Source organism: Dipodomys spectabilis, unplaced genomic scaffold (assembly GCF_019054845.1).
Source record: "Dipodomys spectabilis isolate Male_0828 unplaced genomic scaffold, ASM1905484v1 ptg000043l, whole genome shotgun sequence".
In the NCBI taxonomy this organism is placed as follows: Eukaryota; Metazoa; Chordata; class Mammalia; order Rodentia; family Heteromyidae; genus Dipodomys; species Dipodomys spectabilis.
Window position 1 is genome coordinate 35,782,060 of NW_024870720.1, and position 16,769 is coordinate 35,798,828.

The 16,769-nt window shown below is 43.5% G+C and overlaps 1 protein-coding gene across 1 annotated transcript in view; it reads right to left on the minus strand.

Annotated features, from left to right (window-relative positions):
- Nucleotides 1–16,769, minus strand: part of Scd5 (stearoyl-CoA desaturase 5) — a 112,793-nt gene that overhangs the window by 49,233 nt on the left and 46,791 nt on the right. Inside the window, exon 2 of the mRNA XM_042678288.1 lies at nt 1,557–1,687. Coding sequence (XP_042534222.1) covers nt 1,557–1,687 — 131 coding nt within the window. The remainder of the gene's footprint in view (nt 1–1,556; nt 1,688–16,769) is intronic.

The window sequence follows — 16,769 nt, forward strand, 5'->3', positions numbered from 1 at the left end:
ATTGTTCACATTGTCAAGGGTGAACACAGTTCCAAGAGGCTTCCAGCTATTCCTTGGTGTATAACAGCCTATGCTCCAGGACCATAGTACTTATCCTGACAGAGCTTAAATTATAACCAGTGTATCTCCATAGCTACCACCCATCCTAATTCTATTTCCCTAATTGATTATGTCATGTCCTATTTACTTTATGAAAGCTCAGCTGCACAGAGAAGTTAAAAATGGAAAAATGCATTCTTACCACAAGAGCCCTTGAGAAACACTCATGGTTAGGCTTTCTGGTGGGGATGGAGCGGCCCACTGTAGATGGGGTCACAACTGGTCACTTCAGTTGCATGCCTGAGAGTCACAGGGGAGGTACTAGGCTGCCTGGGCCCTAAAGCAATTTTAGAAATCACCATTCCTTCCCAGTGGGTGAATGGGAATCATCTGCACACATAAATGGGTAAAAACTGAAAACAAGTTACTCCACATGCAATGCCTGGATCAGGTGAGGAATGAAAAAAACAGAAATCCACAATCAGAAAGTGTTCAAGGTGACAGGAAATTTTCTAGCATGCAATTTTCTTAAAGGATATTGTCCAGCCCTAGTGCATGATCATCTCTTAGATTTTTATAGCTCCCTACAATTTTCAAGAATTGCCTAACAACCTTGGGAATAAAGCTGTAGGTCTTATTTTTACAGATGAACAAACAGGTGATGAGGATTGATTATAGCTAGCAACCATCAGAATAAAGTTTCTGAGTCTTCTAACTCCAGATAAAACTGTCTTCCCGTTATGATCTTGTAGGGCAAACTCGGGTTTGGTAGGAGTGATGGATTTGAAGTCAGGCTGAACTGCATCTGCTTATCCTGGAGATACCCATTTTTAGCTCCACAAGCTGAGCCAGCTCTTTAACCTCAGTAAGCCTGTTTCTTCATCTGGGAAATGGGAGTCCACATAACTTCTAGCTAATAGAGTACCTATAAGAATAAAATGTGATAGACAAGCCAGGTGTTGGGCAACTCATGCCTGTAATCCTAGCTACGCAGGAGACTGAGATCTGAGAATCGCAGTTCAAAGCCAGCCCCAGTAAGAAAACCTGTAAGACCCTTATCATCAATTAACCAGCACAAAGCTTAAAGTAGGTATGTGGCCCAAATAGTAGAGTTCTATCCTTGAGCCAAAAAAAATGCTAAGAGACAGAACCCAGAACTGGCACAAGAACAATGTGACAAACATATAGCATGCTAAGCACAGAACTTGGTGTTTGGCTAAAGCTGGATAACCATGGAGGGCCACTGGATATGATCACAGGTTAGATGCTGAATGGGGGAAGCTCCTTTTCTCCTCCACAGATGAGCACACACAAAATCCTCAGGGATATATTCATGTATCTAAAGCTACAGGAGGGTGAAAACACAAATTGGGACAGACTGAGAGCACTGAGCCAGAGCACTGAGTCTAAGTGGGACGGGAGGGCGGAGAGGGGGTTCAAGGGAAGGTAATTAGTCCATGCACACTCCATCTGCACTGGTTCTCCTAGGCAGAAAAGACCCTGCCCCTCCAGCCCACCTGGAAAGCCATGGAGTTGGCAGCAGCCAGAAATATCCTCAGGGGCAGCTTGGCCTTGTAGGACCTGTGGCTCCACAGGCGATGGGCTCCAGCTGTCACGCCCAGAGCCGTCAGGAGGAAGCAGAAGTAAGCTGTAAGACACAAGCAGGGAGAAAGACAAAGATCATCACAAGCCTTCTCACATTCCCATGGGCATTCTGTTTCCCTCTCTGAGTAAGGCCCATGCAAAAATGACATCAGGGGAAGAAGCTTCCACACAAAGAATCAATAACCTGGACGGGTGCAGCCTTGCCCCTGATGGGTAGCTGCCCGGCAGTAGCCAGAAGCACCAAAAACTTCCTTCCGGAGATGTTGACCTACTTTCAGAAGGCTTTAATTATGATTTCTCTCCTGAGCAAACAAGTCCGTTATTTGTTCATGTGTCTTTGGGGTCTTGATGCAGTCACATCCTCGTGAGTGCATTTCCATCTTGGGTTTTCTGATGTGCTTTTGCTTGCTGTGTAGTGACTTTGCTCTCTGTATCACTTCACTGCCCCCACACCAGGGTGAGTGTGACTCAAAGAATGTATTTCTAAGTGCAGGGCAAACGAGTAAGGATAAACCAATCCACTTGGACAGCAAGACTCGATTTCTAGAGATCCTCACATATAGCCTTCTGACAACCTGGGATGGGAAGGTTTGAAGTGGGGGATTTTACTCAGCATCAACGTATAGTTGGGCTTGTGGCTGCCACACCAATCCATTGCCATCACTACTGCTCATCACAGGAGTTCCTGTTCTCCAAAAACAAGCAAGGAGCTCTGAGTCCCTCACACAAGTCTCAGACCAGAGTGAAGCAACCTATTACAGCTCTTCTCGACAAGAATTAGTATGCCAACTTCAAGAATTAGCATGGCAACATTCTCCCAAAGAGCACAATGTTATACTGGGCATAGTAGCCCAAGTTTGTAATCCTGTCTACTTAAGAGGCTGATATTAGAGGATTCACTGTTCCAGAATAGGCAGGACAGGAAAGATTGCAAGACTCTCTCAACCAATGACTGGGCAAAGTGGTACATCCCTGTCATCCCAGCAACAAATGGAGACACAAATAGGAGTCCAGGCCAGCTGAAGCATCAAGCAAATAACAAACATCAGGAATAACAAACTGTCTGGCAGAGTGGCTCAAGTAGTAGAACACCTGCCTAGCAAGCAGAAGTCCCTGAGTTCAACCCTGAATAATACCACCACCACCACCAACAACAACAACAGTGTTATCTTGGTCTTAATCTACATTAATATGATTGTGAAAACAAGAGTCAGCCACAGCTCTAAGAGTAATGAGTAGTTCCTAAATATGCACAGTTTTTATGATCTTGAAAAATCATTCCTTACTTGAAAGATTGAAAGCCTAAAACAAGCCAGGAGCTGGTGGCTCAGGCCACCAGAAGGCTGAAATCTGAGGATTTCGGTTCAAAGACAGCCCAAGCAGGAAAAATCCATGAGAGTCTTATCTCTAATTAACCACCAAAAATCTGGATGTGGCTATGTGACACAAACGGTAGAGTGCCAGCTTTGAGTAAAAACGCTAAGGGACAGTGCCCAGGCCCTTAGTTCAAGCCTCTGTACTAGCATACACACACACACACACACAGCCCATAAATCTCACAAAGTGCAGTAAATAAAAGGCTCTGATCTCCTTTGTGATCATTTAACCTTGGTTGTGAATCTGTGAAACACACAGCTATTTCTCATGTCATCCCTGACTTAATGTTTCTATTAATAAAGTTTTTCTCGGTTGTCAAGTAGGTAAGGAACAAGGATGATCTGATGGAGTCTAGATTCAATGAAGGCCTACCAAAGGGTGTCACTTTACTATTGTACTGTGTTTTTCTGTTTCACTATTACACAGTAGATACTATAAATTCCATTTTACAGATGTGCAAAATTAAGGTCCAAAGATGTTAAATAAGTACCTTGGGATCTCTAAGCAATAGAGCCAAGGGCCAAATAACAGATGAGCCCAGTCAAAAGGCTGTTTAAGGGTAGCTATGATTTGCTTCATCTGGAATCTTAACAGGATTCCAAGGTATAGCCTTGGAACCCGTGTGGCCCCATCTGTTCTATTTCTGAGCAGAGAAACAGATCCAGAGAGCCTAACACCATGCACTGCCCCCTGCCCACCAGATACTGCTCCTTAGGCTACCTGGCTCTTCATGTGAGTTCCAACCAGATCCTGTTTCTTGTCCCTGACTCCCCACTCACCACGTTCAGCTCCCTTTGAACTGTGAGCAGCTCCAGGCAGAGCTTGCTTGATATCTAGGCACTGGGCTGGGGCAGATGTGCAGTGGGGAGGGGTGGAGGAAGCCAGCAGAGGGGAAGAGCAACATCTGAGGAAGCATGGAAGAAGATGCCCTGTTTGATGTCCGCTTTGCCAGCCAGCAAAAGTGCTGGGAAAATCAGTTCTGGATTCTGGACAATATTTGGTTATTTCTTCCTTTCTGTTCACTCTAGATTTTGAAGACAGGGAAAGACCCACAAGACCCGTGGATGGATGGAAAGAGAAGTGTGCAAACCCAAGTGCTTTCTGGCGATATAGTCTCATAAAAGAATGTTTGTCTAGAAGGTGCAAGGCCCTGAATCCCATCCTCAGCACTGTAAGAATGAAGGAGAAGGAGAGAAAGAAGAAGGGTAGACAAGGAAGGAGGAGGAGAAAAATGAAGTGCACACTTGTTCTTGCTCTGCCATATAGCAGAATGGTAAAAATAGACCTGTCTCTAAACCTCTGTTAACAAGTTCTCTATCATAGCTCTGTCATATCTCTATATGGTTTCTCCATCCAAAAAGTGAGGGGCATAATACCTTCCTCGTGGGTTTGTTGTAAAGATAAAAGAGGTACTACAGCTGAGCATCGTGGTACATGAATATAATCCTGGTATTCACCGGCTTATGCGGAAAGATTATAAACTCAAAGCTAGCCTGGGATATACCACAAGGTGCTGCAAAGGAAGGAAGGAAGGAAGGAAGGAAGGAAGGAAGGAAGGAAGGAAGGAAGGAAGGAAGGAAGGAAGGAAGGAAGGAAGGAAGGAAGGAAGGAAGGAAGGAAGGAAGGAAGGAAGGAAGGAAGGGAGAAATAAAATAAAATTCAGTTCATGTCTGTCTAGGCATATTTTACCTCTCCTGGTATGAAGACCATTCCTCAACCTCTATAAAATAGTCCTCTCTCTCATGGCCTCACTTCAAGCTTGACCCCATATTTCACAATGTCTTGAGACATTATTAGTCTTGAAAGATACTACTTGCATGCCACAGGATGGGTCAGGGATACCCCTAAGCATCCAGGACACCGATACTTCCTAAAACTGACCATCAATTGTACCAAAAGAGAGAAAACCCTGCTCCAGTTTTCCAAGAAAGTGCTTCTCAGTGTCCCCTGCTCATTCCCTGGCCACTGTACCTGTCCTAGATGCCTCACACCTCTGCTTTGCAAGGAACTCTAGAAATAATTTATTTGATCAAATAGGCTCAAAGCAAAGGATTAGGATAAAGAAGAGCTAGTAGTTTAAGTCACAATACTCAAACTTTAACATGCTATCTGCACAACCAGGACATGTTGTTGAAATGGACCCACCCTGGTGATTCAGCTTAGGAAATCAATCCAGGAGCCCATCAATGTTCACCTCAACCTCCTGATCCTCTTGCCTCAGCCTCCACTGAGTGTTAGGATTACAGGTGTCTGCAACTATACTCTGATCCCAGCTTGTGTCTCTAAGGACCTTGCAGGTGGTACTGATGCTGCTGGCCCTGATTAGAGAGTTTAGCTGCCTGGTTAGAGTGCCTGGGCAAAGGCCCCTGGAACTGGGGGCGGGGGGGGGGGGGGGGGAGGCTGTGGGGTGGAGCAAGGGAGGAGGGGGGGAGGGGAAACATGTCAAGTTTTAAAACTCAAGCAATTCCTCCTATTTCAACTATTTCAACAATTCAAACACAGAACTTTCATGGTGGACATTGCAGACTGGGAAGCCTCTTCACTATTAAAATCTTTGAAATTCTACTACATTTATAGGCGTCAACAGTCCCTCTCTGCCATCTACCTCCTGCCAAAGCTCCACCTTTTATCTTACGAGCTTCCAGGAAATACATCCTGTCATTCCACTCTACACCCAACAGCTGCAGCTGCCAAGAAAATGTAACAGAAACGCAGGAGACAGAGGATATATTTCATACATCTTACACACACTGTCTTGCGTCCTCAACAGATGGTATTTTTCTGGTTGATTTAAAGCTTATATATGCCAATAATAATAAAAGTCATAGCAGATCACCAAGAAGCATAGAATTATGGCACATTGTGACACAACCCTGCTATTACACCAAATGTTTGTAATTTTAGGGAAAAAAAAGAATACAAGAGTTACGTTCTTTCTTTTTTCATCTATTCACATTTTCATTGATGGTTATTTTAATTTTTGTGCTGGTACTGGGGCTTGAGCTCAGTGCCTGATGCTCTTGCTTGGTTTTTTCACTCAAGACTGGCACTCTACCACTTGAGCCACATCTCTACTTCTGGCTTTTTGCTAGTTAACCAGAAATTAAAAAAAAAAAAAAAAACACAATTTGCCTGTCCAAGCTAGCTACAAACCATCATCCTCAGATCTCAGCCTTCTGAGTAGCAAGGACAACAACATTGATCATATTTTTAAGGGTCAGGCATAACAATGTTAGAGGCTAGAAATACAGAAAGAAGCCACTTGAAAGATATGTATTCAAATGTTTTTTTTTCTTTCATGTGATTGTTTCTAACACATTTATAAGATGATTTCTTTGTTGCTATGTATGTCCCTCCCCCACAGTATAACCCCTGCTTTCACTGTATTTGATGTGGGTATAATTTGTGGAGGGGAAGGGGAAAAACAAGTCGTTTAAATAGGGATACAGGTGGACCCATCGCAACAATGAGATGTACAAGTCGTTATGTCGAAAACGAATTTTACAACTTTGGGGGGGAAGGAGACGGGGGGGGGGGAGGATGGGAAGGGATGGAAAGGGGAAACAAAGGAGGAGGCTACAATGCTTGATAAGAAATGTACTCATTATCTTGCTCATGTAATTGTAACCCCTCTGTACAGTATTTTCACAATAAAAAAAAGAAGCCACTTGATATGTATTCTAAGGATCTACAACACATGGATAAACGTATGTGTACACATGCAAACATAGAACTTCCAAATAAGAAGTGCTGTAATGGAGACACGAGCTAGGGCCTTTCCAGTGCCCCACAGTGCCCTTCAGACAGGCCAGTCCCCCCTCTTAGCTGCTCTCCTGCCACCTGTATTTACCCAAGTGGTAATCTTCACATGGTAACCAAATAAGGCACTTCCCTTCCAAAACAATCCCAGGAGGACAACTGTCATGTCTGTTGCTTCCTGTGTTCTGAGCAGGTTTCTGTGCAACTAACTCAAAAAATAAAACAGTCAGCTAGGCTGAATGGCCTGTTTTAGAATCAGGACAGTCAGGTTCTCATGCTACACAGTAATCACACTGCAAGACCCCAGTCCAAACACGCTCCCAGTCCCAGACATTACTTGCATGCCTGCTTCCATCACGCCCAACACCTCCTGTTCTCCTCTCTTCCTAGCTTCACTCCTAATTTCACTGAGAAGACCAAAACTTCCTCAGGCCCCATCCCTACCCATCTCCAGCACCTGCACCTGGGGACCCTTCTGTTACTTCAACCAGCCATGCTCATTAATGAAGACTCACATCCCAGCTACTCGTATCACTTACATTTGACTCAGGAACCTGCATACATTAACTCTCTCTTGACCCCCCCCCCCCCATCAAGATCCTACTCCACTTCCCTGCTCCTTTCTATAGCAAAACGTGGATGGTGCATCTCTGACTCTTCTCTTCCCACTCGGTCACTAGCCTTTTCCCCTCATCCTTGCCCCTTGTCAAAATGTCTCTCATCCACATTCAGAGGAGAGAGAAGTGTGCTCCCTTTACTCATGGGCAGTCTAGATAAACATTGAACAAATCACTACTCTAGCAACGGGGGGCAATAAGGAGAGGCGCAGGTACTGAAGGAAGAGGGGCTGGCATTCAGGTCGAGAGCACACATGAACAAGGCATGGAGGTGGCCGGGGGGGGGGGGGGGGGGGGCGGGGGCTTCCAGCATTCCATCAGTGAGGAGTGGTTTGGTTGACTCCTGGCAGGAAGAGTCAAAGAAAGTGAAAGGCGAGCCAGGGAAAGACCCGTATGGTGTTCAAAGTGATATGTATGATCTTGAGGATAGTAGGATAGCACTAAAAAAATGCTATGATCACATTTAAAATGGCAGCTAGGAAAGCCTTAGTGAAGCTAGGCTGGAGTGAGCTGACATTGGAGACATTGTACTAGACACACATGGACACACATCCTCCTCTCACTGTGTCACCCAGGGGGACCTAGTCTGCCTAGGCTGTACCATTGGACTTTCTCTGGCTTCTATTCAGGTTATTTTCAGCCCTGAAATCTAGAATGGAAAGGGGAAGTTCTTTGTAAAGCCCTGGGTTCAATGCCTCAGTACTACAGAAACAGAAAAAACCTGAAGTGGTGCTGTGGCTCAAGTGGTAGAGCGCTAACCTTGAGCACAGAGGGGCTCAGGAACAGTGCCCAGGACCCAAGTTCAAGCACCAAGACTGGCAAAAAAAAAGAGGTAAGAGAACAGGAATGTCTCAAACAATTTGGTGCTAGGCTACCAATATCAGAATTACTTGGAGAATTAGGTAAGACAAGGGCCCAAAACTTCATACCCTGGTGTGGGAAGATAAAGTCTCATTAAAGAAAAAAGAGCCCTCAATAGGAAAAAGAATTTGTTAAACAGAATTTGCCTTAGAAGTTAAGGTTGAAGAAGGATGATGGTATCAGCCATGCCTGATAGCATGTACGATAAATTAATTAAACTAAGTGGTTGGGGAGATTGTTTGCTTTCATTTTTAAGAAAGTGTCAAAGACTAACACTGCTCTGTTTCCAGCCACCATTGAAAATGTTTGACGACTAGAAGTAACCACAAGTATGGGTGAAAACAACTCTATTCCTAAATCTGGCATCCAAAAATCCGAAACTTTTTTTTTTTGGGGGGGGGGTCTGGTCGTGGGGCCTGAACTCTTCAGCTCAAGGCTAGTGCTCTACCACTTGAGCCACAGTGCCACTTCCAGCTTTTTTTTTCTTTTTTGCTTATGTGGTGCTGGGGAATCGAACCCAGGGCCTCAGGCATGCAAGGCAAGTGCTCTATCACTGAGCCACCTTCCCAGCCCCCGAAATCTGAAACTTTTTGAGTGCCAACATGACTCCACAAGTAGAAAATTCCACAGCTGACATCATGTGGTAGAGGACAGTCAGAATGCAGATACATTGACAATATTGTATAAATGTACTCCTATGGTTTGAATGTAAAATGTCACCCCAAAGGGGGCATGTATTGAAGCCTTCAATCTGACAGATGCATTCATTGAGAGGTAACTGGATCATAAAGGCTCTGATCTAATCAATGGGTTAGTCTACTGATGAATTCATCAACTACTGGCATTGTTGGGAAGGGGTGGAAATCCAAAGATCGGACTGATTGGAGGAAATAAGTGTTACTTGGGGCATAGTTTTGCAGGGTATATTCTGTCCCCAACTCCTTGTGTCTCTCCCTGCTTCTGAGCTGCCTTGGGGTGAAGGAGTAGCTTTGTTCCACCACACCCTCTGCCATGACGTTAGATCTAACCTCAAGCAAACATGGATGGAAACCTCTGAACCATAAACTAAAATAGTTTGTCCTCTTGAGTTGTTTTCTTTCATTTGGTCACAGCAACAAAAAGCCTTGCAAAAATAGTCACCTTTGGACTATGTGCACAGGTCTTAAGAAATATGAATACATTTCAAGTTTAGACTTGGGTCCTATACCCAAGACATCTCATTATATATATATACAAACATTTCAAAATTCTAAACATTTCTGATAAAGTGCAACCAATTGTGTAAGGATGGCTGTCTCTGGGACTGATGGCTGTTGAGCTTTTTACAACAGAAAAATTATTTTGTTGTTTTTTTATTCATCAATATTGGTTCAGTACAAGGCCTTCAGAGGTAAGCGTTGAATAGCATAGGCTCGTTTGGACGGAAATCTTCCTTTGGCTTCCTGCTTTCTCTGTGTCTCACTCTTGCCTCTTCAAAGCCTCTTCAAATAATGTAAAGCTTGTCTTTGAGAGAAAGGCAGACGATCAGTTACTAGACATGAAAGTCTGCGCTCTGCAACAACTTATGGAGAATGTTGACTATTCCTTAGAGAAGCGAGGGACTCACTACAAGTTTGGATTGATGGCCAGTGACTTTCCTTGCTAAAGATTGAGGGATACCAACTTATTCTTTCCTAGTGTCAGTTCTCTCACTTGTGAAATAAACAAGAGACTAGGACAGAAGTTTGTGTTGCATTCATTCTTATTACTAATTAACCATTGCAAGTTTGGGGCTAGATGACCAAGAGGCTGAGAATCTAGGACAGAGGATATTCTAGGTTCCAGCAGAATCCCTCTTTTTTTCTTTCTTTTTTTATGTCAGTCCTAGGGCTTAAACTCTGGGCTTGTGTGCTGTCCCTGAGCTTTTCTGCTCAAGACTAGTGCTTTGAGCCACAACTCCATTTCCGGTTTTCTGGTTGGTGAATTGGAGATAAAAAGAGTCTCACAGAGTTTCCTGGCTAGGCTGGCCTTGAACCATGATCCTCAGATCCCAGCCCTCTCAGTGGCTATGATTAGAGATGTGAGCCACCAGCTCCTAGCTATGTCTGCTTCTTTTTTGACCAGAGGAGTGCAGGTCTTCATCTTGGTCCTCACTGGGGTGTTAACCAAACTTGCCTCCACTTAGCAGTGGCAGTGAGGGATCTTTGCCACCCAATCCCCACAGAGCAATCACAAAATACATTCTTCCTAAGGTGTTACCACAATATCATTCCAACTTCAAAAGGAGTAAAAATGAAATAAAATAGTATTCTCTGAAGATATTATGAGGTGCTTTGTCAGGTCTCTCTGATTGCGCAGCCTGGACTAGTTCATGAACTCCCATGTCTAGAGATTTTTTCACACATGTTATTCCTGTCAAGTTTGTTTAATTCACTATGAATGATTTTTTTTTCTTTGCAGCTCAACGAGGGCCAAACTTGTCACATTCATTGGGTCCTGATGCTTAAGATCCAACCTAATTTTAGTAAGCTGTCCAATGTTACAGACAAAAAAAAAAAAAAAGATAAAGGCTTGAGAATACAGTGCCATTGAAGCTCAATGGGCTAATACTAAATTTCATCTCTTTGTAAATTTTTCTTGCACCTACACTGGGACTTGAACTAAGGACTTCAAATTCTCTCTCAACCTTTTTGTTTACAGCTGGTATTCTGCCACTTGAGTAGCATCAGCTATGTCCAGTAAAGCTTTTTGCTTGTTAATTTGAGATAAAAGTCTCAAGGACTTTTCTTCCAAGGCGGGCTTTGAACTGTGATCCTCAAATCTCACCCTCCTGCCTAGATAGGATGACAGGCATGGGCCACCAGTTTCCAGCCTCATCTTTATTTTGCATCACGCAGTAATACAAACCAGAAGAATTTTAAAATCAGAATAGAAATGACCAGCATGGAAACTAAGGGTTAAACTTCATGGTGAACAGGCTTTCTGATGCTAAGTGATTATAGTTAAACATAAGCATACTCCTTTCTGAGTCATGGAAGAAGTGGGGAAGATAAAATCAGATTTTTTTAAAGGATCTAATATATAAAGATCTCCTTGGAACGAGCAAACAGAAGGATTTCCTTTCTTGGTGGGACATGCAGAACTTGGGGGTGTGTATATATAAATATATAATATATATAAATATATATAATACTGACTTAAAAATCAATTTCCCCGACATACATTTTTTTTAATCTGTGCCAAAAATGTGTTTTCAAAGAAAATCTTATTTTCATACTCAGACTTTGTACCGTCACTCATTGTCTCAGTGCGCTTCGCCGCAGCCCGGGTCTTCCTGCCACGTGGAAGTGTCTGTCACCCAGCATCTGTACAGGACCGGCCAGTCCCTCCTCCTGCGACCCGGACCGCCCCCAGACCTCCTAACACTATTAATTTATGAAACTGTTTTCCTCAGCGCAGTTTTGTTTTGTGTGTCCATTGGATTACAAACTTTATTAAAAAATACAAAACACAAAAAAAAAAAAAAAAAAAAAAAAAGATCTCCTTGGGACTATGTTTAAGTTTCCTTTGAACTTGTGTCTCAGTTTCTTGTGCATAAAATGGTAAGAACAAGACAAATCTGAGAAAGATTCTTCATAGTTTTAAAGATGAAAAATGTCAAGTGACTGACAGGTGATGAAGAGATATTTGATCATCTCCTTGAATGTCCTACTAAGCAGTGAGAGTCACTGAAAGCAAGACTAAGACCAAAACACAGACATATAGACCTCCAGGCAGTACTAGAATATGCTACAGTTAGGACAGCAAACTGCATATGACTTTCACCCCTCACAAGCATAATAAAGATAACTGAGAAGAAATCTCCATCCTCTTCTATGCAAAGAAAACACAGTATTTTCTACTTGCATTTCAGATTGTACACCAAAAAAAATTTGAGCCACAGCGCCACTTCTGGCTTTTTTCATTTTGCTTATGTGGTGCTAAGGAATCGAACCCAGGGCCTCCTGCAAGGCAAGGCAAGGCAAGCGCTCTACCACTAAGCCATTTTCCCAGCTCCTTAATTGATATTCTTATACATAATACCAGTAGGGTGATAAGCCAGGAGAATTCAAGAGGGTTTCCTGAGGGCCAATGGCAGCAGAAAAGAAATATCAATTTGTCGGGTGCCGGTGGCTCGTGCCTGTAATCCTAGCTACTGAAGAGGCTGAGATCTGAGGATCACGGTTCAAAGCCAGCCCAGGCAGGAAAGTCCATGAGACTTATCTCCAATAAACCATTAGAAAACCAGAAGAGTGCTCACCTTGAGCTGAAGAGCTGAGGAATAGAGCCCAAGCCCAGAGTTCAAGCCCCAGGACTGACAAAAAAAAAAGAAGAAATAAATCTTTCCATTTCATAAGAAGCATAGACCATCTTAGACTTCCTCAGAGCTGAGGGATTCAAGGAAAAGGCTTCTAATGTTCAGCATAGTTGAACTCAGCTTGTCTTTGAATTCAATTCAAACCCTAAGACAGCTTTCCAGTCAGTATTACCAACATGAACTCTTATCTGAGTTCATTTGCATCTCACCATGAGTACTTACTTGAAGTACATCATTGGCATCTTCTTTATGACATGCAAAAGAAACAAAAAATGATAGCTTTGGGAAACCTGGGTATACTTTTTTTTTCTATGTGTTTTTGTTACAGTGTTAGCTCATATATTGTAATTCTACAACATCATGCCTTTTGGAAAGGCATAGGAAGGATTATTTAATGTTGTCTCAAATCTAATGGAAATGGTAAGAAACAGAGACAGTTACTAGAACTGAGGAGAAGTGACTTTGAGAGTATCTCCTGTGGGCCCCACCCCCTAACTCGGAGCTCATCAAGAGATGCTACATTCTTCCACAGGATTTCTAAACAGAGGCTCGCAAAACTGTGTCCTGCTCCCAGAATGTTTGTAACTACAAACACAACAACAACAAAAAAAAGTCCTGTAATTTTTACAACAAAACTAATAGGGACTTTTCCAACTGGGCCACCTTGAATTAGTGGGCCTTAATATTAGAAGACTGTTCATGTTTACTCTGCGTGTTGGGGCCACAGCACTTTACTCTTCTCCGAGGCCTATATTAAGACATAAGTTTTGCATTGCAACCTAGAATGTGCACAAATACAGCTGAAAGAAAAATATTCATTGCACAATACTGAATCTTTCTTGTATACCATCTCGGCTATTTTCTGTTCTGTGTCATTGTGTTTTCAATGTTAGCCATGATCCCCTAAAACTAAAGTGTTTGTTACACTCTGAGAGATCAAAATCTTTAGGGCAAGATGGACTAGATGGGATGAGGTCTACATGTCTTGGCATTTTCCTGTCATTATATACAGCCCTCTTCATGCTCTCCCTTTCCTCAGGGCTGCTACAGCACAATCTTGAACTAAACCATTAACTATTAACATTGCCTGTCCCCTGGGATTACCAACTGTCTCCTTGCTGCACAGAGAAGCCAGACAGCCCACTTAAGTATCTGTCCTCAACCCGGACAGCACAGTAGAATCCACCTGGGGATCTGTAAACCCAGACTGCATTCAGAACAATGAATCAGAGCTAATACAATTAGGTTTGAGAACCGCTGTGAATTAGTTCTGTTTATAGCACCTTTCCGTGTTTACCATACTTCTCCAATCAATAGGAGAATAGAAGCTCCAATTTTCAGAATAAAGATACATCCTGCCCTGGTCCAAGAAGGTCATTTATGAGGGTCATTTGTCAAGCCAAGACTTGCCTCTCTGAGATCAGTCTTTTCAGTCAAAAAAAGCTAATTACTCCCTAACACAGAACAAAATGTGAGGATCTGCGTGGAGGAGATCTACCATGCTGGAGTTGGAAGTTTAGGCCCTGGAGGATTTTCATCTCTGATGGCCAGAGGCTTGGGGGCATTAAGACGATAATGTTGAACCAAAAGGAGGATAAAGAGCTATAGTCTGCAGAGACTGCATTTGTCTGGAGGACTTGGAAGGCCCCAAAGGAGGATATGACTTCTAACCTAAGTTTCTGAGAAACAATGGGAATTTTCCAGCCAAAGGAAAGAAAGAAAAATGTGGACATGATTAGAGGAAGGTCGGAAGTGTTGTGAAACCAAGACGGCCATGATTCTTTTCAGCTAAATCATACCAATCCATTTCAGGAGGGAGAAAGTCTTTGAGCCTCCAAAGGCTGAAATGGCAACCCCAAAATGAAAGACTCCAAACTACCGAGTTTTCATGGAAGAGATAAGAGGCAGGCCCTACCATGGTGGGGAGGGCTGGGGAGAATGTATGGGAATAGGGAAGCTGGATCAAGGCCAGGTGGCAGGCGGTATTAAGCACTTGGCTAGTGTCATAGTCAGTTACCTTTTGCATTTATACCTCATCTGATAAGTCCCACTTATTGACAAGAAATCCATCGGCAATCATCAGCTTTACATTCTACCCCTCCCCAGTGGCACCCAGCCATAGCTCTGTATTCCATAGGCCTATATAAACTGAATTGTCAATGAAATAGTTTTAAAAAAAAACATCATTTTCTTAAACATGAAAGGTGGCAGAATATGTCAATCACTCCATATTTGTCCAAGGATCATTTTGCTGAAGACAAGTAGAAGAAGCAGACACAAGAGCTCACTGCCTATCTGTATCTGCTTAAAAGCAGATAGAAAGCATTTGCAGCCTGTAATCCTAAGCTACTCAGAAGGCTGACAGCTGAAGATAGTGGTTCAAAGCCAGTCTGAGCAGGCAAGTCTGTGAGACTCTTTTGTGTGTGTGTAAAACTCTTATATCCACAAAAAACTACCAAAAAAAAAGCCAGAAGTGGAGCTGTGGTTCAAGTGATATAGCACTAGCCCCAAACATAAAGAATCTCAGGGACAGCTCGCAGGTCCTGAGTTCAAGCCCCAGTATCAGCAATAACAATAACAACAAAAAGAATTTACAAAAGGTGGTGGGTGTGGATGATAACAACTATAATACTAGCTAGTCAGAAAGCTGAGATCTGAGGGTCTTGGTGCAAAGCTAACCCTGGCAGTTATATTCGAGAGACTCTTTATCTCCAATTGAACAGCAAAAAGCTAGAAATAGAGGTGGAGTTGGAGTGGGAGAGTGTTAGCCTTGATCTAAAAAAGCAACAAGCAGGCCCTGAGTTTAAGCTCTAGTACCAACACATATGCGTGCGCGCGCGCGCACACACACACACACACACACACACACACACACACACCACAAGTATTATAAAAGCACCCTCTTCTCCTCTCTACCAAGAAAGACCAGAGAGAATTCTAGATCCTCCAGGGCCCTATGAAACACACCTTACGAATCCTACTCAGCTCTTGTCTTTTACTGCATCTCCCATATTTCAGTCATTCTCTTTGTCTTAATATTTCCCTAAAACTTTATTGTTGTTTTGTGAAGATGCTGTATCAGCTCCAGGGCTGACACCTCCTCAGGTGACTCATGGCTGAGGGCTCCCGTGTGTCAATAAACTGTCCTTAGCCTGACTTACAGCACCCCAGCAGGAGCGAACCTAAGTAGGCAAAGGGAATGTTTTATTCCTCTTCTATGAACACAAAGAGATCACTCTTTGAAAAGCTGCCTTTTCTAGAGAAGCCTCCAATCAGGAGCTATCAGTCTCAGGACCAGTTGAAGCTGCTTGTTTGGGGTCCACATGAAGCCCCCCAACCCATCATTGACCACATGCAAACCCATATCCACACTGCACACACTACTCCACTATGACATCTCAGTGTGTTCCAATTCCCTTTATTTTCATTTTCAACTCAGAGGCTTACAGGCAGAGAGCCGCAAAGGCTGCAGGAGGAATGGGCACACAGCAGATGTCTCCCTGGCAGCCAGATGGTTTGAGCTGGAAACAGCAATTATCTTGCTTTTGTCAGGAATCCAAGGTACAGAACACAGCTGGTGGCTAAAAACCTGGCCCAGACCCAGCCTGGCCAGGGCATCTTTGAGGACCCTGAAGGGCCTGTGAGTAGAGAACAGGGAGCTACCTGGAAAAAACCTCAAATTCGTCTCCTAGATAAATAAAGGTAGCTTTCCCAGCCACGTTCCCGTCTCTATGCATTGAGATGGGCTGAGCTATGCAGGTGAGGATGGGCCTGTGAGACCCAGAGCCTGATTCAGGATCCAAAGGGTTCTGAACTCCGAATCATCTCCTAGCTTGTCTCTTGTCTCCTACACATGGCAGGAGCTTTGTTTTGCAACATCAAGCCTCAGCAAAGTTGCCCTGAGAATGGATGCTATGGCTGAGGACCTGAATGGGGATTCCAGCACACTCCCTGCATGGGATTAGAGGGGGACGAGAGAATGCAGACTTCAGAAATCAATAGGCATTCAAATATAGGGTGCAGGCAGACCAAGTTTCTCATTATTCCTTTCCCTCCCCAGAGTAGAAAATGACAGCAAAGGGACGGGGGGTGAGGCGGGAGCCGTGTAGCTGAGGAGGTGGGAGGGAAGGGGTAGAAGGGGAAAAACAAAGGAGGAGGCAACAATGCTGGATAAG